Source organism: Saccostrea echinata, unplaced genomic scaffold, assembly GCF_033153115.1.
Source record: "Saccostrea echinata isolate AGI-Se365-2 ecotype Australia unplaced genomic scaffold, CSIRO_AGI_Sech_v1 ptg000023l, whole genome shotgun sequence".
NCBI classification, from domain to species: domain Eukaryota; kingdom Metazoa; phylum Mollusca; class Bivalvia; order Ostreida; family Ostreidae; genus Saccostrea; species Saccostrea echinata.
In genome coordinates this window covers 2,758,704-2,786,347 of record NW_026889772.1, presented here as the reverse complement: position 1 = coordinate 2,786,347, position 27,644 = coordinate 2,758,704, and the positions used below count along the sequence as shown (strand labels likewise).

General features: G+C 33.6%; 1 protein-coding gene across 3 annotated transcripts; it reads left to right on the top strand.

Moving 5' to 3' along the window:
• Window positions 1-27,111, top strand: LOC133191071 (sorting nexin-14-like). Of its 3 annotated transcripts, none has more exons than XM_061326752.1 (32): window positions 1-108; window positions 720-788; window positions 1,787-1,838; window positions 1,957-2,036; window positions 2,586-2,664; window positions 2,773-2,816; window positions 3,046-3,133; window positions 3,345-3,429; window positions 3,713-3,869; window positions 5,287-5,362; window positions 5,665-5,709; window positions 6,175-6,255; window positions 6,386-6,506; window positions 7,006-7,161; window positions 9,307-9,364; window positions 9,536-9,602; window positions 9,920-9,978; window positions 11,284-11,322; window positions 13,166-13,233; window positions 14,341-14,405; window positions 14,808-15,055; window positions 15,174-15,223; window positions 15,566-15,669; window positions 15,890-15,992; window positions 17,217-17,257; window positions 17,336-17,406; window positions 18,097-18,320; window positions 19,248-19,412; window positions 19,519-19,549; window positions 23,118-23,182; window positions 25,076-25,167; window positions 25,462-27,111. In XM_061326752.1, exons 1-32 carry the CDS (start codon window positions 11-13, stop codon window positions 25,519-25,521), a joined length of 2,841 nt encoding a protein of 946 aa, XP_061182736.1. In that variant the 5' UTR covers window positions 1-10; the 3' UTR covers window positions 25,522-27,111. The 3 variants fall into 3 exon arrangements, with proteins under 3 accessions (XP_061182736.1, XP_061182737.1, XP_061182738.1); XM_061326753.1 differs by having other exon boundaries at window positions 23,118-23,186; window positions 25,080-25,167; XM_061326754.1 differs by lacking the exon at window positions 11,284-11,322.
• Window positions 27,112-27,644: the final 533 nt, after the last annotated feature.

Genomic DNA, 27,644 nt, shown 5'->3' with positions numbered 1-27,644 from the left:
TATTGTCAATATGATTCCGTGGTATATAATAAAACATTATCTGCAGAAACATTCCAGGTTTTGTACATCAACAGTCATCCTCCTCTTGTTTACATTCATTTTCCACAGGTAAAGATTTTTTTTTTGCATAGCTTTGAATTGCAAAATTGTTCTCAAGTCCAGCACAATCTCTTGATTTAGCTATGCTATATAGCTTTATTAATCTATTTAGAATAGCTTATTAAAGCTATTTATATGCAGTTTTTCACGAATTTTTTTTGTAAGAAATAGAAAAAATGATGTAAGTATTTGACTATTCATACATGTGTCATTATCAAAAAAGCAACCCATATAAAAGATAGTTCTAACATTGCAGCTTATGAATACTTTTAAGCAAAAGATGTTTTTCCATTGTTTGGTTCACAGCCTTGTGTTTTTACGTACATTGTTTTCAGAAGAGTTCAAAGTTGAATACTATCACTGCACCAAGGTGCGATTTTTTTGTACATGCTGAAAAATAACACATTTAAAAAAAGTGTGATGAATAGCTATATCAATCTATTCTGAATAGCTTAATACAGCTATGATTATAGCTAATTCAAGCTATGTAGCATAAATCAAGAGATTGTGCCGGACCTGGTTCTCATATCAAATTTATCAGGAATCTGACAATACAAATCTACTGTACTAATTGCAATCAATATTTTTTTGACCCAAGTGATTTCATGTTTACTTTTCAGATATTTCTCACTGATCCTCATAATTTGGTCCTTTATATTTGGATTAGCGGTAACTTACAGTTGCATTAGGTAAGAGTCTATGACAGCTGGTTGATTGATAGATATTCAGAGTCTCAGTAAGAAGTCGCGGATCTCTGGTATGTATGTCTTTGATAGATCTATTTGGAAAATCAAAAGTAAGAGAATTTTTCTTTATTGGAATAACTCTTTTCATGTAATTTTGTAGCTAAAGAATTACAGATATGCTTTTTACTAGCAATTGAAACTCTGAATTGAAGAAAAGTACATTACATTTCACTACTAAAAGAGTCTGTAGGGGCTCTGTTTCAGGATGCTGTAATTTGTGTATTGTGTATTCGACTATGTCTTACTAAATGTGGTGATTAAAACTGAAAAACACTGAATTAGCTCAGAAATAAATGATATTTTGAAAAAACTGCTAATTTCAGCAGTTTCAACTTTGTTGGTGAGTTGGTGAAATTTTTTTTTTTGTTTTTTAACCAAATTTAGATGTGTGGCAGGAATATATGGGGGAAAATCTTTTCAAAATGAAAATTATTAATCAGGGTTGTCCCTAGGACCCAGGGGCCGGGGAATTTCACCAGCTTTAATGACGTTATCCCCTGGCTATTCTGGTATTCCCCTTCAACCCCTTGTTAGGGGAGGAACCCCAGACCCCCTCTACTTTTTAATGTCTCTTGCTATTTCAATTCTTAAGGACAACCCTGTTGATTAAAGGAGGCTTTAACAGATGTATATTCTTCATAAAAAATGCTTTGTACACCACAATGCTTAGTTTGACAAATTGAAATAAGTTAAATAATGAAAAAATCTGAGCATGTTGACCCCTAATATGGTGGCCAATGGGAAATAACTCTTGTTAAATATTGAAAACTGTATGTGTGAGTGGATCAAAGGATCTTACTTTTGATTGAATAATCATGATCAGAATCTCCAGATGAGAATATTTCTAACTTAATATACCAGTATTTATGTAACAATGAGGTTATCATATCAGGAATTGTAATATTCAAGTAATGACCTTTTGTTTTTTAACATCATTTTAGCTCTGACACCATTTTACCAAGTCTCCTGTTTTTGTACCAACGTAAGAAAAAAGTAAGTAGGAAAACACAATTCATGAACTGTAGTAGATAGCAGTAAATTGTATGAATAGTCAAACAATTATTTACATTTGTTGAATTATTTTAATATTTTTATAAACCTCTGTTGACAGCCGGATGATGAGGATGATGAATTAACGTTAATGAAGACTGTGTGTACTGTTTGTGGCCAGCGTCGCTGCCCAAGACACAGGTATAGAAACATTAAAATGAAAATTATATTGATGATTTTGGGAAAGCACTGGTGTAGTACAATATATGTTATGTTTATGATAACAGCAAACTAGATACATGTATAAGTAAACTAGACATAAATATTGCTACAGATTAAACAGGGTTGTCCCTAAGAATTGAAATAGCAGGGGGCTTTAAAGAAGTAGAAGGGGGTTTGGGGTCCTCCCCTAAGAGGGGGTTGAGGGAAAATACCAGAATAAGGGGGGGGGGGGGTTACGTCATAATAGGTGGGGAAATTCCCCGGCCCATGAGTCTTTGGGACAACCCTGCAGATTATGAACAATATTCAGGGATAGCTATTTTCTATTAGTGGTTATCCCATATCAGTAGAATTTATAAATGACTGTAAGGTGATCTACTAGAACTAGGACTTGGATAAAAGCCTTAAAATCAATCCATTGGAAGGATAAAAGCCTTAAAATCAATCCATTGGAAGGATAAAAGCCTTAAAATCAATCCATTTTGGCTTAAAAAGATGATTTAAATTGAATAATCTTGTGACTTTTAGACCAGAGCTGAACATACTAGCCTTTCAACCCTGGACTTACTTGAAAGTCAGACATAAAGTTGATGAGTCTATTGAAGAGGTTTGAATTAGTTTACATTTATAATCTTAGTAGATGAAATTGACTAGTTTTGTTTATTAGCTATCATTTAAAATGTTCATTGAAAGCAAACCCTAATTTTTTTTTCAGTTTGCTAATATTGTTTTAAAGGAATTCCTTTACACCTGGTACAGGTATGTTAGATTGGGTTAATAAATTAATGGTCTTATTCTTTTGTTGGTGATGTGTTGCATTGAAGAGAAGTTTTATGTATGTTCATAAGATAGAATCAGGAGCTTATTTTAGCAAACAATGAATATTATTCAGCAATGTTTCCACAGATTTGTTTGTCCATGAGTTTTCAGCAATACCTTTACTTGTTTTAAGAGCTTTATAACACAATATTAATTTGACACTACACAGGGACCTGAGTACAGATGAGGGCTTCCCTGATGAACTAAAAACCAGCATCCGATTCTTAGCCTCTGTTCTACTCAGAAGATTGAAAAAGGTACTTCCCTTGTAAATGTATTAATTTAGCTGCAATAATGTAGCCCTCTCTGATTCTGGTCTTGGCAAAAACTTGACAAATATTTATTCTTGCCAAACAAAAAAAAAACCCAACATGTCAATGCAATTACAAAACTTTCTGTATAGGTATAGGTCTATAGATGTAGATGTGTAGATATAGGTATACATGTATATTACATGAATGATTACAGGTGGATATTCCAAAACTAGTCAGTGAAAAACTGATAAAAGCAGCTCTTCAACACCTGCATGTTTACTTAGAAGCAAGGAAGCATGGTAAATAAGCTCATATTTTACTGATGCCTGGCTGATGTATGAAGATCTAATGTAAATATGTAGGATGAATTCATCATGGATTGAATATCCTTTTACTTTAAATTATGAGCTATGTGTCAGTCAGGGAGGTTGTATCAAAAGTAATTTGTGTAATGGTGCTTAGAAAGATATAATATGAAAAATTGTGTAGCTACAATCAATTATTCTGATAGATTAATATTGAATCAGAGAACATATTTCCAATTTGACCCCTTGGCTTCATTTGTATAATTTTGTTGATTAGCTCCTCTTGGAGGTGACCTTCAGCAGCTGACCTTGGAGCAGTTGGGACCTAACATGCATGTAGCGATGTTGAGTCGTAAATGTGAGTTGGAGTACCTCCGTCGATTGGTGGAATCTCTGTTTCCCTACATCCTCCCTCCCCAGGCTGTTAAATCTAAGTAGGTGACACAGTTCATCATAGCTGACATACTTTGTTTTTGGTCAGCTGTGAAGAATAGATACTATCTGAGGTACATGTATAGTATACTAGATATGGGTACCATGCAGGGAGTATATATATTTTTTTTTTGTAGAAAATTTCATTTTAAATGCTTATTTTTTTTTTATTAAAAACTTTTATAATTCCTGGGTTAAATACTGAACTAGCTCTTTTACTGGTTTTAACTAAATTAACTACAGGTAAACTTCGATATCTCGACATCGGATATGTCGACAACCTGGGATATGTCGACGTCCTTCCACGGTCCCGGCAGAATTTACTATATAAATGATTTGCAAAAACTCTGATATGTCGACCTCGGTAATGTCGACAACCCGGGTTATCTCGACGTATATTCTCAGTCCCAAGAGCAAAATTTACCTGGTATATGTCGACATCGGCAATAATGAATTTTCTGCTCTACTGAACTTAACTGTTTGTCAGATAGAGTCGCTCGTTACGCACGGACCACTCCGGGTATCTCGACCTCGTCAATTTAAAATTTCACACCTTTCACACCCTTGTTTTGACTGCACGCTGCTTAATTAATTCTATAGACTGTGTTTGAATGTGAATCCCAAGCCCCCTCGGCGTCTTCGAGAAGTTAATTGCTTAATGTTCAGCTTGGGTAATATCATCGCTAAATCTACACGATTCTGCGTAAATGTACAGACGGTTATTTATATCGATACCTAACATAACTTTTAAATTTGAAAAATGTAACTAAATTACAATGAATAACAAACACACTGAATAATTCAAAGTAAGGAATTAAAAGATGTTTTAATGATCTTTTGAAGTTAAAATGTATGCAACAGGAAACAATCCAGTTAAGGACACGACAGAATCAGGCGTAATTCATGCATCTGTAACATCACTACGTTAGTTTAAATACACAAATCTCTTTAAAAAATTAATTCTAATGTACGTAAAAAAAAAAAAAAAAGCATTTAATTTTTTCCGTATATCGGATGTCGACTTTATGCGGTTCGAAGTTTATAGAGCGCATTTCGTATCCTGTTCTGACTAAAAGGCAAGTTACATGCGAATGCTGTGACTTTGTGAATTTAGAAAGATTTCGATAAAAAACATTTATAAACAAGATGTTTAAGATAACTTCTTAGATTTTTAATAAAAATAGAGGGAATTCTGAAATATGTTGAACTACAGTGTATATTGAAGTCATGTACATATACATTGTAATAAGCTTGTCTGTTTTGTATGCAATGAAATCTTGGACGTCAAGTCTCTACTCTGATATCTCGACACCTCGGATATCTCGACATTTTCCGATGGTCCCGTCGAGGTCGAGATAACGAAGTTTACCTGTATTTATATGTAAGGTTTACCATACTATTGTGTGTTTATTATTGTAGATGTACATGTGGTCTGATCAGGGAGATCTTAGCTGGCTCTGTTCTCCTCCCAGCCCTGGATGCTGTAGCCAACCCTGTAAGCTCTCCCTTCAATCTCTATTCTAATGATGTTTACATATTTAAACAGATATTTTGATTTATGGCAGACAGAACTTTTGTGCTTTTATGTATTCCCCTACATACCAGTCCTGTTGTAGGTCATTCCATTAATAAAAAAGTAATAGTTACAGAAATAGTGATGAAGTGTAATAGCTGTTCTGTAGTAATCTCTGTATAGTATCATTTAGCTGAAAAGTCTAATGAGCAGTTTGTAGATGTGAGCTGAAGTACATGTATTATATGTTGATTTTATACTTATAATTAAAGATTATTTTGTAGGATATGGTGAACAATTTGATTCTGATTTTCCTGGATAAAACACCAGTAAGTCACTATGAAGATCTAGTCATCTTGGGAGTCTATTATTATTTATTGATAATTATCAAAGATTATTTAATCTGTGACAATTTGACTTAATTTACAGCAGTCTTATTCAATCTGTGTCAATTTGACCTACTTTACAGAAACCTTATTTAATTTGTGACAATTTGATGTACTTTATAGCTGCCTTATTTAAACTGTGACAATTTGACCTACTTTACAGACACCTTATTTAATCTGTGACAATTTGACCTACTTTACAGACACCTTATATAATTTGTGAGAATTTGACCTACCCTGTGACAAATTGACCTACTTTATAGCAGCCTTATTTAAACTGTGACAAGTTGACCTACTTTATAGCTATCTTATCTGTGACAATTTGACTTACTTTATAGCTACCTTATCTGTGTCAATTTGACCTACTTTATAGCTACCTTATCTGTGTCAATTTGACCTACTTTTCAGCCACCTGCTGCCACAGAGCCACCTTCTCCATACGTACCATTCCTAGAAAACTTTGCCAAACCTCTGACTAAAAATAAATCAGTAAGTGGGTACAGAAAATCTTTTCAATTGTAATAAATGAAAATAGTGATATTCTACATGTATATAGCTACCTATACAGTATAAATGTCTCATACATAGAATTTATTATTTTTTCTCTTTGGTTTTGCAGTGCCTGAGAGTTGAGCTTAAGGACATTCTTTTTAGAAATAGCCCCAAACACCTGTACCCATTCATGCAGTTTCTGAAAAATGAAGGAGCTATAAATGTACTTCAGTTCTCCTTAGCTTGTGGTAAGTTATATGCACTTCACATCTCCTTAGCTTGGGTAAGTTAAATGTACTTCAGTTCTCCTTTGGAAAGTTAAAAATATACTTCAGTTCTCCTTGTCATATGGTAAGTTAAATGTACATAACTTCTCCTTAGCTTGTGTTAAATAAGTAAAACTTAGAAAGTATCAGAAAGATCACACCAGCTTCTTGTTGGAATAGATCAATTGTACAGATTGATCCTTAACCATTCAATGGTCTTGGACAAGTGGAAATCGTAATGATGAAATGTAGACCAATATCTGCAAAATTGGTTTAAAGCCAGCTACTGTATTTTGAAATAAAAGTGCATTTGTTTCTTGGTTGATTATGTACATGTATGCTGTAAGTTAATATCAGTATTATTGAAGTTTACACAGTAATTCCATGATAACTTGTTAGGCTGCCAGACAACAAGACTTCTGTTTGTAAGTATCCCCAGTGTTCAGTATTGACTGAGGATAGCCATTATTCTGTATTACAGAGGATTTTAACACCCGTATCCTGAGTCCAGAGCTGTCCCAGGGAGATCTAGTAGAGCTTCACAACATGGCTAAGGACCTGTACAGAAGTTACTGTGCTAAGGACGCCGTGGACAGAATTAAGTTTGACGAGACCATCGTCAGTGAGCTGGCAGAGGGTAAGCTACTGGATAGTCACTAAAATCTACAAGCTTACTAAGGGTAGGATAAGTCACAAATGTCAAGCTGATCAAGAACAAGGCACCACACACGCAGTACAACACAAAACATCACAAATGTTAACAAGCTGATCAAGGGCAAGGCACCACACATACAGTACACCACAAAACTTCACAAATGTCAAGCTGATCAAGGACAAGGCACCACACATACAGTACAACACAAAACTTTAAAAATGTGAACAAGCTGATCAAGGACAAAGCACCACACATACAGTACAACACAAAACTTTACAAATGTGAACAAGCTGATCAGGGACAAGGCACCACAACTACAATACAACAAAAAACTTCATAAATGTCAACCTGATCAAGGACAAGGCACCAAACATACAGTGCAACACAAAACTGCACAAATGTTAACAAGCTGATCAAGGACAAGGCACCACACATACAGTACAACACAAAACTTCATAAATGTCAGGCTGATCAAGGACAAGGCACCACACATACAGTACAACACAAAACTTCACAAATGTCAAGCTGATCAAGGACAAGGCACCACACATACAGTACAACACTAAACTTCCAAATGTCAGGCTGATCAAGGACAAGGCACCACACATACAGTACAACACAAAACTTTACAAATGCCAAGCTGATCAAGGACAAGGCACCACACATACAGTACAACACTAAACTTCCAAATGTCAGGCTGATCAAGGACAAAGCACTACACATACAGTACAACACAAAACTTCATAAATGTCAAGCTGATCAAGGACAAGGCACCACACATACAGTACAACACTAAACTTCCAAATGTCAGGCTGATCAAGGACAAGGCACCACACACACAGTACAACACTTAACATCCAAATGTCAGGCTGATCAAGGACAAAGCACCACACATACAGTACAACACAAAACTTCATAAATGTCTGGCTGATCAAGGACAAGGCACCACACATACAGTACAACACAAAACTTTACAAGTGTGAACAAGCTGATCAAGGACAAGGCACCACACATACAGTACAACACTAAACTTCCACAAGCTGATCAAGGACAAGGCACCACACATACAGTACAACACTAAACTTCCAAATGTCAAGCTGATCAAGGACAAGGCACCACACACACAGCACAACACTTAACTTCCAAATGTCAGGCTGATCAAGGACAAGGCACCACACATACAGTACAACACAAAACTTCATAAATGTCAGGCTGATCAAGGACAAGGCACCACACATACAGTACAACACAAAACTTTACAAATGTGAACAAGCTGATCAAGGACAAAGCACCACACATACAGTACAATACAAAACTGCACAAATGTCAACATTGCCTTATTGATAGATACATGCAGATGTCTGCAATTTATAAATTTGAAAAGTTCAGAACATCTGCAGTAAGATCATTCTTTATGTTGAAGTTTTAGGATTGTATTTTCTTCTCATAATCATCAGGGAGAAAATATATTTTCCTTCAGTTAACATATATGTACATGTTGCATTCCATCATGTCTATCTCTTCATATGAATTCAGTCATTTCATTTCACATGTTTGTCTTTGTGGATTAATGTTATTATCAACCTTTAGTATAATTACATGTTGTTATATTCAGTAAAGAAAAGTCTCTATATTCTCTTTATATACAAACAGTCAACATAATTGATATTAGCTCCTCTGAAAAATATTGATGGTCTTTAATTTTTACTTTCGACTGACAAAAAGACTTTTCCCACAATATTAATGATTTTAATCCTGATAAGTAGATTGATTTTTGTAATGCAATGCTACTGTCCTGACTTCCAAAAAAACATAAGTTCACAATATGAAAAGCCAGGTAACACAATCATGGCAACTTGAAGATTCTCTAGCACAACAGTCAAAGTGCAGATAATAAATGGGATACAAATGAGTTGTTGAATGTACATGTAAATGAACAAAATCAAATACTGCTCTATTGATTTGTTTCATTGTTCCTATTACAAAACAATTATTGACTGTGTTTTGGGGCAACATTGATTATGTTACCCACCTCAGGCAATATTTCATCCATGGAGGGCAAAGATAATCAGTATTGCCCTCTACCCCAGTCAATATTTGTATAATATCCTGACTTATTACTTGTAGTTGTGGAGGGACCTCCAGACCAGGTTGTGAAGTTGCGGACGTCCACTCCTCTTTTCAAGTAAGAAGAACAGTTTAAACAAATACAAATATCACCAGTCTTAGTCATAAGCAATGGAAGCACAAATTTTCTTACAGATTGATAAGAATTTTATATAGTATGTTTGATGAAGTGCATATTAGACCATGAGTTGTTTCTGGTCTTGTTCCTGGTTGATTGTTACTATTACAGAGCCTATGACCACACATATGATTTGCTGGAGAACACATTTTTGCCTCTCTTCCATCAAAGTGATGATGTAAGTCTGTTAAATTCCTACAAATGATTATAACAGAAATACAGTTGAATTTTGTTATCTCAAACTCTGATATCTCAGGGATATGTTGAAGTGAGATGGTAGTCCCAACTACTTTTTCTTAATGGTTTTTACCCTTGTTATCTCAAGTATCTCAAAATTTTATCTCGGTTTCTCGAGGTTTGACTATTTATTGCATGTATTAAGTACTATACTCTTTATACTTCAGACTTAATTTGTTGTCCCAGTGAAAGCTGTAAAAGCTGTAACAGACATTTATCTTGTATTTCCCAGTCTTAATGTACATTTTTTATTAACAGTACTACACCATGTTGTGTGGGAGCAGAGAACCAACCCAGATCATGAGGGCTATGCCAAAGTAAGTATTCAACTGTTTCCAGTTTACCATGAAACTCCCAAGGTTACCAACAAAGCATTTGTGCATAAAAAGGAATGATAATAAATGTTCACATATATTTATTCGTTTTTGTACCTGACTGTAAATAAACCTCACTTGTTTGATAGAAGTGTTGAAATGTACTGTTATACTGGAAATTTTTCTATAGATTGCATAGTAAATTTCCAGAATAATTTCATATCTCTTCACTTCTTTGAAAAAAATTGCAGATTTATCTGATCAACAAACTTCATTTTCATTTTCAAACTGTGTTTAATATTTGATAAAAAAAAATTGTAATTATTTTTTTACTTTGTGTGTAGTTTGTAATAAATATATATATTTGTTCTTCCATATCTTTTGCTTCATGATATTATTGATATTTTATTATACCTTGAGAATTTCAGTTTCTTTATTTCCCTTTGATTTTACTGTGACATTTAATTTGAGTTATTTCCCTTTGATTTTACTGTGACATTTAATTTGAGTTATTTCCCTTTGATTTTACTGTAACATTTAATTTCAGTTATTTCCCTTTGATTTTACTGTAACATTTAATTTCAGTTATTTCCCTTTGATTTTACTATGACATTTAATTTGAGTTATTTCCCTTTGATTTTACTGTGACATTTAATTTGAGTTATTTCCCTTTGATTTTACTGTAACATTTAATTTCAGTTATTTCCCTTTGATTTTACTTTAACATTTAATTTGAGTTATTTCCCTTTGATTTTACTGTAACATTTAATTTCAGTTATTTCCCTTTGATTTTACTGTAACATTTAATTTCAGTTATTTCCCTTTGATTTTACTTTAACATTTAATTTGAGTTATTTCCCTTTGATTTTACTGTGACATTTAATTTCATTTATTTCCCTTTGATTTTACTGTAACATTTAATTTCAGTTATTTCCCTTTGATTTTACTTTGACATTTAATTTCTCTTTATTTCCCTTTGATTTTACTGTGACATTTAATTTCAGTTATTTCCCTTTGATTTTACTGTGACATTTAATTTCAGTTGTGTTCCTTTGATTTAACTGTGACATTTAATTTCAGTTATTTCCCTTTGATTTTACTGGAACATTTAATTTGAGTTATTTCCCTTTGATTTTACTATGACATTTAATTTGAGTTATTTCCCTTTGATTCTACTATGACATTTAATTTGAGTTATTTCCCTTTGATTTTACTATGACATTTAATTTCAGTTATTTCCCTTTGATTTTACTGTGACATTTAATTTCAGTTATTTCCCTTTGATTTTACTGTGACATTTAATTTCAGTGTGTTACCCCTCTCCAGACCAGTTCTGTATAACAATAGGTACAACTGATGTTGCAAACAAATTCATTTCTGGGAACTTTTTATCTGTAGAAGTTTTGTGAAATGAGTTTACTAGCAGTTAATGGCCGATTATCTGACCAGAGAGCACCTGTCCTTAAATTAGACCTGTGCTGGCTACCATTCAGTTCTCAGACACATATTTTCTTTGCTTTGAGCATGATGAAAATTGCTCAAACTCCAAATTCAAAGCAATTTTTTCATAAAAAATACATGTATTCAGTATATTTCTCATAATTTTTTTTCTTTTTTACATAAAGGGCAAATGTGTGATCATTTCCATAATATAATTTCCACGAATTTAATGGCTGCAATACCAAATCTTGGACACTTCTGATAAAGTGATTTTTTTTTCTATGGTTTCTTTCCAATATGCAGGAATGTATTGTTGGTTTGTTTGAATAAAAGAAACTACTTTGGAATCATCATTGTTCGTGGGGGACCAATGTTCGTGGATTTCATGGGTCACCCGTACCCACGAATTTACATCCCCACGAACGTGTATTTGTAAACATATTAATTCATTAAATCTACCGTATAAACGAGTACCCCACGAAATTAAGTCCCCACGAACAAGTAAAATTTTGCTTGCCCACGAACATTGACCCCCACGAATTAAAATGATTCCACAGTAATATAAAAAGAAAGACACAGCATACTTTTGCAGATATCTATTATACATGCAGTATATTACACATGCAGTAATTATAAGACAAAAATTGTTTGACATAATTAAATATTTTTAGGTTGTAAATATTAATGTAAGCATTTTCAGAACTAATATGACAAAGAAAACTTTTGAAACTTACTGCAAAGGTTTTATTATCCTGAAAAACTACTTTTGAAAGTAATTTGCCCTTTTACGAATGTTAGGGTCAGAGAATTGACAGTCAGTATAGACTTTGACATTTGTGTAAATGACTATTAGGTGTACAGGTAGCTATATGGCCAGTCAGATTTTACGGTCACGTATTCCTGAATTGTATGAATTCTGTATTATCCACTAACATGTTACACTGTTATGGACCGTTAGATTAGAACTAACTTACTTACCTGTATTTACTGTATGTTTCATATCACCCAAATCAGGTGTCCACATGCATGACCCAAATTTGAATATATATATAGAATCATACATACATGTATGTAGACATGATGTAAATTGAATGTTGCTCATATATACTGTTTGTCCCCTTAGCTCTATTGTCCTTTTACCAGAAGAGCTTATGCAATGGTTGAGTGGTCCATCTGTGTGTCTGCCTGTCTGTTCATCTGTAAACATTTTTTGAAAATGCTACTTATACTGAAACAAACTGTACAAATGTACCAATGTTTGAATTAAATAAACAACCAAACATCTGTTAAAAATATAACCAAATACGATATACTGCAGAAGGAAGTATCCGTTATTGGAGCAGTAGAGCCTTTAGGTGCTGCATGTCTGTTGCATTGTGTTGAGTTATTGTTGAACTGCATGAGGTGTAAGAATAAACAGAAAACTGTACATTTATAAAATTAAAAAGCTTTAGTTATTGGGAGTTCTTGTTTATTTGTAAGGTTCATATATAGATATATATATATATATATATATACATCTGTATTTATTTTTTTTTTCTAGAAAAAAGGAAACAATATTCAAATATTTAGTTTATCATAAAAAAATGAATGTAATTGTCCATTTTAATTTTCCTCATGGATCTACCAGTGTATGTTTATGATTTCGGTTTTTGAGTTAACATTTAATTTTCAAGTATTGTGTATTTCAGACAAGAAATAAAATATTCACTGTATGAAGCATTAATTTTTTTAAATTCCTAATTTCCAGACCAGTAGAAAGGAGAGGGTTTGGACTTTCCAACATTGGGACCAAGATAAAGGGTGTATTTAAAAGTGGTGAGTATTAATTAGATTAATACAGAATACCATCTCTTAATAATGGGTTCTGATATGTAGAAAGAGGAAAAGATGTGACTTTTTTAATAATAGTTCAAAAGTAAAGACCTATTCTCACTGTTAAAATTTTATTCTAATTTAACTGTTTTGTAAAATGTATCTTCATTGGCTAATGCACTGATGTTCGAGGCAGCTAAACGAGCATTAATGAGATTGAAAGCTTTTGATTATGACGTCATAATTGAAAGATGCAAAAACACAGGGCTTTGTGACGTGTTTCCATTTGCCAAAACTCCCCAAACTTATTGCTAGGATTTTGTAAACTTGGGTCCCAGTAGCAGGACTCAAGGTTTTTGAGAAGGTTGAGTCCCAGCAAAATTGGATGTATCCCAGAAAAATTATGTTGAGTCCCAAAAAAAGTTTTAGAAGTACATGTACTAATTCTTCCATCCAAATAACAATAAAAACCTGTATTTTAACAGCCATTTCTTTTGTGCAATAAATATAATGTTAAGGTATCCACAGTTTGGAACAAAGTCTCTCCCCAAGTAAATAAACTGTGTCTATTACACAGATTCAGGTGTTAATGACAACCCAGCTGGTTATAGGAGAAATAAGTTCTGTTTCTGAGTCTATTACACAGATTCAGGTGTTAATGACAACCCTGGTTATAGGAGAAATAAGATCTGTTTCTGAGTCTATAACACAGATTCAGGTGTTAATGACAACCCTGGTTATAGGGGAAATAAGATCTGTTTCTGAGTCTATAACACAGATTCAGGTGTTAATGACAACCCTGGTTATAGGAGAAATAAGATCTGTTTCTGAGTCTATAACACAGATTCAGGTGTTAATGACAACCCTGGTTATAGGAGAAATAAGATCTGTTTCTGAGTCTATAACACAGATTCAGGTGTTAATGACAACCCTGGTTATAGGAGAAATAAGATCTGTTTCTGAGTCTATAACACAGATTCAGGTGTTAATGACAACCCTGGTTATAGGAGAAATAAGATCTGTCTCTGAGAGGGGACTTGATTTTGAAGAAGCAGACTGGACTTGCTGACTTGTAGATATATGTATGTCTGATTTGTTGATTTGTTGTAGGAGAAATGAAGTCCCTGCCAGAGACTGGACTTGATTTTGAAGATGCTGACAAAGTTACAATAAGCGTGAGTACTGTAGATCACCTCCTTTTTGTGCCACCCTAATTTTGTGAGAAAGTTACTTGGTATTTATAAACAATGAAAAAATTACATAAAATTTACTGATTGTTGTATATAATTTTTAATGATAGAAAAAATATGTGAGAGTGAAACTTTTATGAGCAGACAGTTAGGTGTAATTATTCTTGCAAATTTAGAGGTTTACAACATCTCATGGTACATGCCAAGCACAGTCTGTTCCTATAAAGAAAAAAAAAGTACTTAAGTCAGTCTTTGTTTAACAACAAACCTTAAGAAATTAAAAGAAAATACATGTAATAATGTTTTCAATATGGTAATCCTCACTAGATTTCAGAGGATTAAAAATACATTTAAAAATGATGAGGAGTTGTTGTTTATGTTCCGTAGTCCTGTAATTCCTTGGATGATGAGATTTCTGATTCTGCCGTCGGAGTCGATGAGTTGCCAGACTTCACTGAGATGACCATTCCTGATCTTAGTACGTGGAGGGTGTCCATCCCACGAATTGGGGCTAGGCCTGACCCTGATAACTTTAAGAAGCAGTTTTTTGTATTCATCATCGATGTCCGTAGGGTGGACTTATCTGACGAAAATCTCGGAGATCGCTCTAAAAAAGCTAACTGGACAGTTGCTAGGTATAAATACATGTATATTGAATTCCCATAGAATATAGAGAATTGTGAATAAGTAGGTCAGTGCTGGAATTGCTGCTTTTCTTGGTGTCATAATCCTATTTATGATTTTGTGTTGCAGAAGGTATAATGAATTCTACGTACTTGAAAACAAGCTAGCAGAGTTTCATGGTATGTACCAATGTAAAAAAAAAACCAACATCTGGTTGTTTTCTCTTATATTAGCTGAAATTTATCATGAAAATGGACAATTTAAAATTCATAGTTTTGTCATATAATTTTCAGAGTGGAGCAGACAATTTTATCTGACATGAACAATATTTAAAACATGCATGTTTTTTTTTTATTCTGATAACATAATTACACATGTAGGTGAACATAAGAAAAAAAATAGTGACTATGCATAAATATTGTGTAAGATAAAAATTGTGGGAGACAAGTAAGATAGAAATTGTGCCAGTGATAATTTTCCAGGAGGTGAATTATTTTACGTGGTGTTTTTTATTGATATAGAGGGCCTTCTGCAGGAATGCAAACTTCCTCCTAAAAAAGTAATCGGAACGAGTAAGCACGAGTTCATTGAGAGCAAGCGAGAACAATTTGAGGCTTATCTACAGGTGACAATAAAAATAGGAATATTTTTTAAAAAAAGAAATCATTTAATACCTGTTAATTTTTTTTCCACATTTGCAAGGTTCCAATTAAGTAATAAATGTTCCCCTTTTAAATTTTAATCTCATTATCTTATCATCATTACAGTAGATATGAATTTCTTAAGTACATGTACACTGTATATGTGTGATTTGGACTGAGAATAACTTAAATGTTTCTTTATAGAAATTGTTAACTAAACCTTACTTGACTGGAAGTCAACTTCTCTATAACTTCCTGTCAACAGACGATGAATTTTCTGCAGGGTTTTTATCGGACATTAAACTAGGTATACTTAATATTATTAATTGTTTTGTAATCATTTTATTTAATATTTACACGTACATGTATATGTGTCTATAAATTTTTAAAAAAAATCTTATTGCAATCAAACAAATGAAGGATTTCACTTGGAAATCATTCTGATACATGTACATTGAACATGGATATCACTCTTTTTTTTATAGCTCTACTGGTCAGAGACCAGAAGAGCTTATGCAATAGTAAGTTGTCCGTCCATCTGTCTGTCTGTCTGTAAACAATATTTCAAAATGCTACTCCTCCTACAGTTTTGGTCTGATTTCAATATAAATTGGCAACAAGTACACTACACTAAAATACATAGTTCTGTGTATCGATTTTTGATTTCGATGAACGATGTTGCCATGGTTACTAAAAATAGAAATTTTTGTGAAATACTTTCAAAATGCAACTCCTCCTACAGTTTTGGTCTGATTTCAATATAACTTGGGACACAAGTAGATTACACTGAAGTACATAATTCTGTATATCCATTTTTTGATTTTGGATAAGTGTTGCCATGGTTACAAAAAAGCTGAAATTTTTTGGACATACTTTCAAAACATTACTTGTCACCCACTTGGCGCAGTGGTAGAATGTTTGCTCTCAGAGTAAGGAGTTGATCCTTATGTCGTGGGTTCGAATCCCACTGTGGGACATGGAGACCGGTCCTTCGGATGAGACCGTATAAACCAAGGTCCCATGTCACAGTAGGTGCTGGCATGAAAAAGATCTCTTACTGCTCAATGGCCCTGATTGCCGAGCATAGGTCAAAATTTGCAGCTCTCCACCTGCAAGTGGTGGCGTCTCCATATGAGTGGAAAATTCTTGAGAGGGACGTTAAACAACAAACAAAATATTACTTCACCTACAGTTTTGGCCTGATTTTAATATAACATGGCGTGCAAGTAGACTACACTGAGATACATAATAGTCTTTATTTTTTTTTGATTTTGATGAATGATGTTGCCATGGTAACTAGAATCAAAATTTCTCTAAAATTCTTTTAAAAGGCTACTCTTTCTACAGTTTTAGTCTGATTGCAATTCATCTTGCAACAAAAAGAGAGTAAAACAAGGATTATTATTTATTTATTGCTGTTGCAAAGTTTCAAGTCGAAGTGCTACTTTTCTCTTTCCTTGTTATAAGTACAAACCAGTAGAGCTACAGTCTCGACAGAGACCTCTGGTTACATTTGAAATGTTTTTTACAGGGAAAATGTTCAAGTCAGGAGCTATGAAGCTAGTCAAAGAGGTTTGTTTGTAACCTGAAGTTTTGCACATTTTGAAGTATCAGTTTTGAGATTGTTAAAATGTTTATTTTTCCATACAGAGAGGTCAGCATTTAGACATGTATCTGAATTCCTTTGAGCAGTCAACTATAGCCCCACCTCCTAAACCCAGGTACTGTCTAATCAGTTGTAAAACAAATCATCAAAATCTCTCAACAAATACAATTCTTGGGTAGAAGTAATGTATCTGAATGCTTCAGTTTAACCAATGTTTGTTCAGTAATCTATGCAGCAAATTTTGTGATCATACTTTTCAAAGAAAAAATAATTTTTTCTTTTATAACCACTTCAAGAAAAAAACCACATGAGAATAAAGTAATTTACCATCATCAGACATAATTCAGAGTATTGATCTGCTGTTTTATTATATACCCAACTGTTTGCCAGTTTTACTGTTGAATTGATGCAATCGTGACGGTGTGATCTGACTTTCCGGATTACCACACTGTGGTTTTCTGAATCAATATCACCCCTCTCTGAAACTGATGACATAGTACACAGATAAATGACGTTTTCATTCTCGCGTATCAAAAGTTCCTTGACAAAATGATTTGTTAAATGGATAAAAGTTGTGCAATTGATCCCAAAAGTTTTCTTTTATTATAGTTTGCTACTTTAGAGGGGTATATAATAAATTTATCATGCCATATCATGTCTCATTGAAGACGCCAATCATCAGATCAAACTTGATGCTCTGCGTCTTGTTTGATCTGATGATACGCGCCTGTCAACTCGACGTGATATGGTTCTTTAGATCAATTTACTGTTATAATAATATATACTGTGTATTTATTCACTTCAGTAAGCCAGAGAGGAGGGGATCGGATACTTCTCTGAAGTCCACCTCCAGCGAGAAGCTGTGTGCGGGCTTGTATGAAAACAACGCCAATTACTCAAACGACAGTATTTGTTCCAATCTGTCTCGGAGCTCGGACGGACAAGAGTGGTATCCCATGGCAACCTCAGACATGGACTCCTACAGAGGACAAGAAATAGAGGGCCCGTTTGATGTCATAGTTTACATCTGTAGGTCCAATTTTGTTCAATTTGACGTCATACTTTACATCTGTAGATCCAAATGTGTTAAAAAAAAGGTTTTATCATGATCAATTATTGTACCCATATTTTAATGTTACATGTGTATCTCTTCAGTGATTTTCAGAATATTGTTATCTCTGATTATGAAGCAGTAAAGTGTATTTTTCTTAGTTTGGAAAAAAAGTAAATGTATTAAATATAATGTGAAGAACAAGTCATTTACATGAATATTCATGAGTAGTAAGAACTTAAAGGGTTTTTTAGCTCACCTCAACAAAGTTGGGGGAACTTATGTAATACCCTTGGTGTCCCAGGTTAAGGGAGCTGCAATTTCAGCTAAAGAATGACCAGGTTAATGTTTTTGGAGCAGGTAAAAGTTTTTGGAGCAGGTCTCATTTCCAAGTAACCATAGGCCCTATATTGATCAAACTTGCATGGATGATACATCTAAGGATGCACACTACTGGACTTGCTTCGGATGCTGGATCTGACCTACATTTTCTGGTTGAGTGACCAGGTTAAAGTTTTTGGAGCAGGTTTCATTTCCAAATAACTTTAAGCCATATGTTGACCAAACTTGCAAGGATGATACATCTAAAGATGCACACTCGCAGGCTTGCTTTGGATGCTATATCTGACCTACATTTTCCAGATGAGTGACCAAGTTAAACTATAAGGGCTATCTGAACCAAACTTGCATGGATGATGCATCATCATTTTCCTTCTCTTGACAAAGAGTGCACTTGTGAAAATATAAAAAAAATACTGTCCCACTCATGAAATAAATTTCATTTCCAAATAAAATACATTGAATATCCTTTATTTACAGTACATGTATTTGCAAAGATAAAATATATCAGCAATTGCTGTGCACATTATTTCACTCAAACCTCTCAATTTTATGAACATTTTTAGCTCGTTATGTGTATGGTGTGCCTGATTGGTTCCATCACCTGCTGATGACGGGGAGAATTCTCTTTAAATCCACCTTGGAACATTACTTACAGCTATTTATAGAACAAAAAGTAGAACAGGTCACTCAGGAACACAGAGTTGTGTCCCTTGTCCATTTACTCAGGGGTGAGTTCACACAGGCTTAACATTAGAGTGTATTAAATTCTGAGCATACAAGTATATGATTGTAGAGAAATGTGTTACACTTGTAACTGTGGTTTTTATTTTTCAGATGTGTTGTTTTTTGACAAAGATCCTCCCAGGTAATGACAAAAAAAGGGAGAGAAAGTATTAGGCCATCTTCAAAAAATTATCTATTTGCCCTCTCTCGACTGACTGGCTAAAAATGGTCCAACTTGAAACTTTTTCAAACCTCTAGGAAACTTTTATTTTTTTTTTATTCATTCCGGTATTTTCTCGTCCAGTCAACATCTATTTTTTTTTTTACATCTTCAATTTTGATAAATTTTGAAAACTTGGCACTGGGAAAAAAATTTCACTGCTTACCTACCAACCCAATTTTTTTTATCTTGAGTCGGAAGAGGGCAAACTAACATTTTTTTAAAGATGGTCTTAAATTGACTGTATTTTTGTCTTCTCTTTCACAAAGTGTGACATTTTTTTTTAACCCAAATTCTCATTTTTTATTTCTCGTACAATTGTATTTGGAGCAAACAAAAACTTTTACTCTATGTTTATTACACATGGAAAGTTCACCATGATCCCACATAACCTTGACCCTTAACCTTCAAATTATCAGTCCTGATCTCTTGAGTCAAATTACATTTTTTAGACAAGAAAACCAGTATTGTATTTTTACCTTCGCTTTTGATCCTTAGTATGTGGGTGTATTTTTTAAGATGAAAATGAATTTGGAGTAAAAAATTCTGTTTTAGTGAGCATGCCTTTCTGTAAAATTTTATCACAGGAATATGAAATTTCCCATGTGAGTGAATCTTCATATTATATCCTCCTTTATTATATGATTGAATAATTCCCATCTTTCTGATTGGCTGAGATCCAACAATATTAGAAAAATACTATGTTATATTGACTTGCACTTGATCTTCCAGGTCAATATAAGAAATTATTTATTCTACATTGGACCAAAAATAGATAGGGAAATTCCAAATTGATGAAAATAGTTTTGGAAAGGTATTTCACTGGCACCTGACTTCCACTCATATGAACATAACAATAAGGCACATAGATTTTTGGGTGAGGGGTCAGGTGCCCATCTCCCCACCTTTTGAGTATGTTAAGTTTTAATTTAAATTTTGAGGATAAAAAATTTCAATGAAAGCCCCCCTTCCCTCGAAAAGTTTATGGACCTTTACATCCCACCAAATAAAATTTTGATTTGGGAGATTTCTTTTCCTTTTTTTAGCTCACCTGAGCCGAAGGCTCAAGTGAGCTTTTCTGATCACATTTTGTCCGGCGTCCGTCTGTCTGTCCATCTGTCTGTCCGTCTGTCTGTAAACTTTTCACATTTTTGACTTCTTCTCAAGAACCACTGTGCCAAATTCAATCAAACTTGCCACAAAGTATCCTTGGGTGAAGGGGATTCAAGTTTGTTCAAATGAAGGGCCACGCCCTCTTTCAAGGGGAGATAATAAGGAATTAGTGAAAAAATAATGGCATCATTTAAAAATCTTCTTCTCAAGAACCACTGGGCCAGGAAAGATGAAACTTATGTGGAAACATACTCAGGTAGTGTAGATTCAAATTTGTTCAAATCATGACCCCCGGGGGTAGGGTGGGGCCACGATGGGGGATCAAAGTTTTACATAGAAATATATAGGAGAATATCTTTAAAAATCTTCTTCTTAAGAACAGCAAAGCCATGATTGGTCATATTTATATGAAAGCATCCTCAGGTAGTGTAGATTCAAGTTTGTTTAAATCATGATCCCCGGGGGTAGAGTGGGTCCACAATGGGGGATCAAAGTTTTACATAGAAATATATAGGAGAATATCTTTAAAAATCTTCTTCTTAAGAACAGGAAAGCCATGATTGGTCATATTTATATGGAAGCATCCTCAGGTAGTGTAGATTAAAATTTGTTCAAATCATAACCCCTGGGGATAGGGTGGGGCCACAATGGGGGATCAAAGTTTTACATAGAAATATATAGGAAAATATCTTTAAAAATCTTCTTCTTAAGAACAGTAAAGCCATGATTGGTCATATTTATATGAAAGCATCCTCAGGTAGTGTAGATTCAAGTTTGTTCAAATCATGACCCCTGGGGGTATGGTTGGGCCACAATGGGGGATCAAAGTTTTACAAAGAAATATATATAGGAGAATATCTTTAAAAATCTTCTTCTCAAGATCAGGAAAGCCATGATTGGTCATATTTATATGAAAGCATCCTCAGGTAGTGTTGATTCAAGTTTGTTCAAATCATAACCCCCAGGGGGTATGGTCGGGCCACAATGGGGGATCAAAGTTTTACATAGAAATATATAGGAAAATATCTTTAATAATCTTCTTCTTAAGAACAGCAAAGCCATGATTGGTCATATTTATATGGAAGCATCCTCAGGTAGTGTAGATTCAAGTTTGTTCAAATCATGACCCCCAGGGGTAGGGTGAGGTCACAATGGGTGATTAATGTTTACAGAGGAATATATAGGAAAAAATCTTTTTCTCAAGAACAGAAAAGCTATGATTAGTCAAATTGATTATTGATATGGAGGCATCCTTGGGTAGTGTAGAATGAAATTTGTTCAAATGAGGGCCCACGGGGGTAGGGTGGGGGCCACAATGGGGGATCAAATTTTTACAAATGAAAATATGGGAAAAATCTTCTGCTTTTAAAATTCTTTTTCTCAAGAACAGAAAAGCTATGATTAGTCAAATTGATTATTGATATGGAGGCATCCTTGGGTAGTGTAGAATGAAATTTGTTCAAATGAGGGCCCACGGGGGTAGGGTGGGGGCCACAATAGGGGATCAAATTTATACAAATGAAAATATGGGAAAAAATCTTCTGCTTTTAAAATTCAACACCCCCCCCCCCCCCCCCCCTGGTAAACTGTTCAATACTGAACTTATTTGTGCTTTTTTTCCTAGCCAATATGCTCAGATGAGCGATGTGGCCCATGGGCCTCTTGTTTGGGAGGGGGGGGGAGGGGGGGGGGGCAAGTCAAAGATTTGTTTTCAGGTAAGTTGTCAAATTTTTTTTTTTCCTTTTAATGCCCCCTCTTTCAAAATCAATCCCATATATGTGCCTGACATTTATATTTTCTACATTGCACCTAAACTAGAATTAAAATTCCAAAATAATATGACTGTTTTTTTTTAAGCCTGTTTCTCTCATTATTTTTGGCTAGTACTTGAGTAGTTGTGAACAAGTAAGATGGCACGGATTGCTTAATGAGTGTGTGTCATTTAATCATTGAATCATATAATAAAACAATTATTGCTGGTTTTTGAGGTCAATACGATGATTTAGCCACCTTTGAATAACAATATTCACCTCGCTCTTCGGGCTCAGTGAATATTGTACTCCTCAGGTGTCTAAATCATCATATTGACCTCAAAAACCAGCAATAATTGTATAGTATATTAATCCAATATGACCTTGACCTTTGACATCTAATCAAATTCTTTTTAGGGTGGTAATAATAAAACTTGTGGGGGCAAGAACTTTCTGTCTTTTGATGTAAGTTTACAATAATTGGCAATATGGGTGTCAACACAAAAGAACACATATACTCACATTATTATTATTTTTTTGACCTTTGGGTTCATTTAAAGGGGAGATTCCAATCAGTATTGTTTTATTGCATTATATCAACATTTCTTGTGAAATCTTTGTTACAGGACAGACGAACAGAAGAGTGAGAGATACCGTACATGTCTTCAGGGTTGTCTGGATTTCTTACCAAGTAAGTATTACCATACATGTCTTCAGGGATGTCTGGATTTCTTACCAAGTAAGTATTACTGTACATGTCTTTAGGGATGTGTGGATTTCTTACCAAGTAAGTATTACTAAACATGTCTTCAGGGATGTCTGGATTTCTTACCAAGTAAGTATTACCATACATGTCTTCAGGGATGTCTGGATTTCTTACCAAGTAAGTATTACTGTACATGTCTTTAGGGATGTGTGGATTTCTTACCAAGTAAGTATTACTAAACATGTCTTCAGGGATGTCTGGATTTCTTACCAAGTAAGTATTGTATTTTGCAATTTGGAATTTTGTTCCCATTGGTTAAAAGAGGTGGTTCAAAAATAAGCCTTATCCTATTGTTTTAATGAAAGCTTAGTGTGTCTGCGTGATCCTTTTGTGTGATGTTTCTGAATTACTTTAAGGGCCTCTATACTTTAAAGCAATATGTATTTTTGGACAACAAGAAAATTATTTTGTTTAGAGATGTAATTATTGAGCTTATCTATTTCATTTTCAATATAGGGTACCTTGAGCATTTACCATCAAGAAAAATGTTCAAAGACAACTAATTATTGATGTACAGAAATCACTGTTGTTTACCCAAGTGGGGAAGATGCATGCAGATTCAGTGTTCAATTACTTAGTCTATTAAAATGTCAAGAATGCTTGAAATATTTACAAATTTAGTAATACACAGTAAATTTCAATTTATTTTATTTCTGATTGAAGGGCAGATCACTCCTACTGCATAAAAATGCCACAGAGTCGGAACTCTTTAGTGTCACAGAGTCAGAACTCTTTAGTGTCACAGAGTCAGAACTCTTTAGTGTCAGAGTTGGAACTCTTTAGTGTCACAGAGTTGGAACTCTTTAGTGTCACAGAGTCGGAACTCTTTAGTGTCACAGAGTCGGAACTCTTTAGTGTCACAGAGTCGGAACTCTTTAGTGTCACAGAGTCAGAACTCTTTAGTGTCACAGAGTCGGAACTCTTTAGTGTCACAGAGTTGGAACTCTTTAGTGTCACAGAGTTGGAACTCTTTAGTGTCACAGAGTCAGAACTCTTTATTGTGCAATGTGTAAAGGAATCTTTGGAACAAGAGAGAAAACTTTTCTTAGTGAAATTTTTCTGATCCCAGTGTAAATTATGTAGATTCCAATCAGTCAAGTAATATCTTAAATTCTAATCCCAGTTCCTGTAAATTATGTAGATTCCAATCAGTCAAGTAATATCTTAAATTCTAATCCCAGTTCCTGTAAATTATGTAGATTCCAATCAGTCAAGTAATATCTTAAATTCTAATCCCAATTCCTGTAAATTATGTAGATTCCAATCAGTCAAGTAATATCTTATATTCTAATCCCAATTCCTGTAAATTATGTAGATTCCAATCAGTCATGTAATACCTTATATTCTAATCCCAATTCCTGTAAATTATGTAGATTCCAATCAGTCATAATATCTTACATTCTAATCCCAGTTCCAGTAAATTATATAGATTCCAATCAGTCATGTAATATCTTATATTCTAATCCCAATTCCTGTAAATTATATAGATTCCAATCAGTCAAGTAATATCTTATATTCTAATCCCAATTCCTGTAAATTATATAGATTCCAATCAGTCATGTAAAATCTTATATTCTAATCCCAATTCCTGTAAATTATATGGATTCCAATCAGTCAAGCAGTATCTTATATTCTAATCCCAATTCCTGTAAATTATGTAGATTCCAATCAGTCAAGCAGTATCTTATATTCTAATCCCAATTCCTGTAAATTATGTAGATTCCAATCAGTCATGTAATATCTTATATTCTAATCTCAATTCCTGTAAATTATGTAGATTCTAGTCAGTCAATCAATATTTTATTTTTGTTGTTCTAGGTAGTTTTGTCTCAGTGGTGGGCAGAAGGAACCATGAACAAGGGACAAAACTCTTGTTAGAAGTTCTGCAGCAACCAAAACTTAACAAACAGGTACATGTATACATTATATAAACTTTGCTATAATTAAATGTACATGTAATAGGACCTTTTGGTGCTACATCAGCTGTACATTTATTAAGTGCTGTTTAAACAACATGTAATAGGAAATGTACTACTGTGCTTTCTTTGTCATGCACAAGAACTGTGCTTTATTAGATGTACATGTAAAAGGAACTTTGTTCAATATCAATAATGAAATTAGGTATTGTCCCACAATAGGATTTCAATAATTTATTTTAATTTTTCAAACAAATTTAAAATTAAGTTTATTTCTTTATTTTTCAGTTATCCTACGTGTTTTTGGACATTCTTGTACAGGAATTATTCCCCGAGCTGAGAGGATAGGCAGCAATTGTTACAATGGTTATGACCTCAATGTTAAGCAGTCATTGTTACAATGGTTATGACCTCAATGTTAAGCAGCCATTGTTACTATGGTTATGACCTTAATGTTTCTGTATACTTTTTATAGTATTAGTTGCCACCAATTATTGTTCTACAAAAGCTCACATAACTTCACACAATATGTGATAATTAGATTTTACTTGTAAATCTATTGATGTCATTGCTGCCCAGTTCTCTCCTATGATACAGGTTACATGTAACATTTCAATATTAGAAATTCAGTTACGGAATTGAAGAGCTGTAAACTACATGTTATTTAATTTTTTTGATAGGCTGAATTTGTGTTTAAGTTCAGAGAAATAAAAATTTGGTCTTCCCTTGTCCACTTAAAATGTCTGTGAAAAGTTTGTAATATAGTTTTAGATTATTGCTGATGTATATAGCAATGATTTTTAATGAAATTGCTTACTAATAGTACTGACATTTTTTTTTTAAATTAAGATTTGAAATTTGAATGTTACGTAAAGCCCAGACATGTGTATAATAAAATACCAATTATTCTAATTATGAACTAAACTGATAAGATGTAGTAGATCATGGTAGAAATTGTCACAATGAATTTGTTTTATCACAACACTATTATGTTTAATGTTAGTGAGTATCCTTATCTTCTAACAATGTTAACAGATGAATTGAAATGGCAGTGTATATGTTACTCATGTATGATATCAATAGTCTCTGTGCCAACAAAGTTCTCTGTCACAAATCTACATCAATACAGTTCTGATCATGTGTAGCTTAAGCATTGATTGAATTGTTTCCAAATTAAAGAATTGATAAGGATGTCCCTATTTAAATCTCACCATACAACTTGATGAGATTTTTGTATTTATATAAAGTCATTGGATTTTTTTTTATATTTTGTCCTACTTGTATGTATTGTTTCTCAGAGGCATTTAAATTTATGATGTATAAATTTGCACATAGTTCCTAGTAACTAGAATTATTTTGATTTATTGCGAACTGTGATAAACATTGATGTTACTACATTATAATACCTACCAATTCTTATTTCATTGTGTAGAGTGTCAGATGAATCTGAGCTCATTAACAGAATTGACAAGATGAGCTCGTTAACAGATTGAATTGATGAGGTGATAAGCTCGAGATTTTGTTGACATAATTTATTTGTTCAGGGTTTTCAGTCACAGCTTCTTTCATACACATTACTTTCATTCAAATATTAAAACTAAATGCATGTACATGTATTGTTTATGCTTGATATTAAAGAATTATGTATTACTATTTTCACTAAGAAATAATATCATTGATTTAGAATACAGAAACAAAATAACCTTTTAAAACTTCTAAATGGATGTGAAACAATATCTACATTTATTAATTCTGACTCTCCCCCTGTAGTAATCTATAATTTGATAGGCTTAGTTCATAATGTATCACACAACATTGTTGAAAATGAAGTTTTATTAATTTATTGCAGTATAATGTTGACTTTGTTTTGTTGAGTTGCATAATCAAACTGTACATGTGCAATACTGTTGTCTGTGATAATAAATATTTGACACCTTATATTCTTTACAATCTTTAAAATCATCTGAAGTCATTTCTGGGGTTTGAGATTTTTTTTTATATGACAGCATTCAGTGTTTTCATTTTTGTCCCCTACCTTCAGGAAAGTAAGGGGACATTAAATCATTCATCTATCTGTCAGTCCATCACAAAAACTCTAACCTTGGTCATAACTTTTGAATAGAATTGGTAGTGTTTTCATATTTCACACGTACATTTCCTGTGACAAGGTCTTTTCAAATATACATGTACCATGATTTTGGACCCAATGCCCATAAAGTTTGACCTACTTTAAAAAAACAAAAACAAAATTGCTGATAACTTTGGAGTGAGAGAAGTGAGGACGTTCATATTTGACGTGTGCATTACCTCTGACACCTTTCCAAATATATATGATTTTTGACCTGGTGACCTTGACATTTGCCTCCTTTTCAAAAATTTTAACATTGGCGATAACTTTTGAATGAGTGAAGATTAAGGAGTTCATATTTGATGTGTTATACCTGTGACGAGACCTTTCCAACTGAGATCTC

Coding starts and splice junctions, on each gene's coding strand:
- LOC133191071 (XM_061326752.1), top strand. CDS start 11: ATGATTCCGTGGTATATAATAAAACATTATCTGCAGAAACATTCCAGG. Junction 3,870..5,286: donor CCCCAGGCTGTTAAATCTAA/GTAGGTGACACA, acceptor TTATTATTGTAG/ATGTACATGTGGTCTGATCA. Junction 15,056..15,173: donor GCTAACTGGACAGTTGCTAG/GTATAAATACAT, acceptor TTTGTGTTGCAG/AAGGTATAATGAATTCTACG.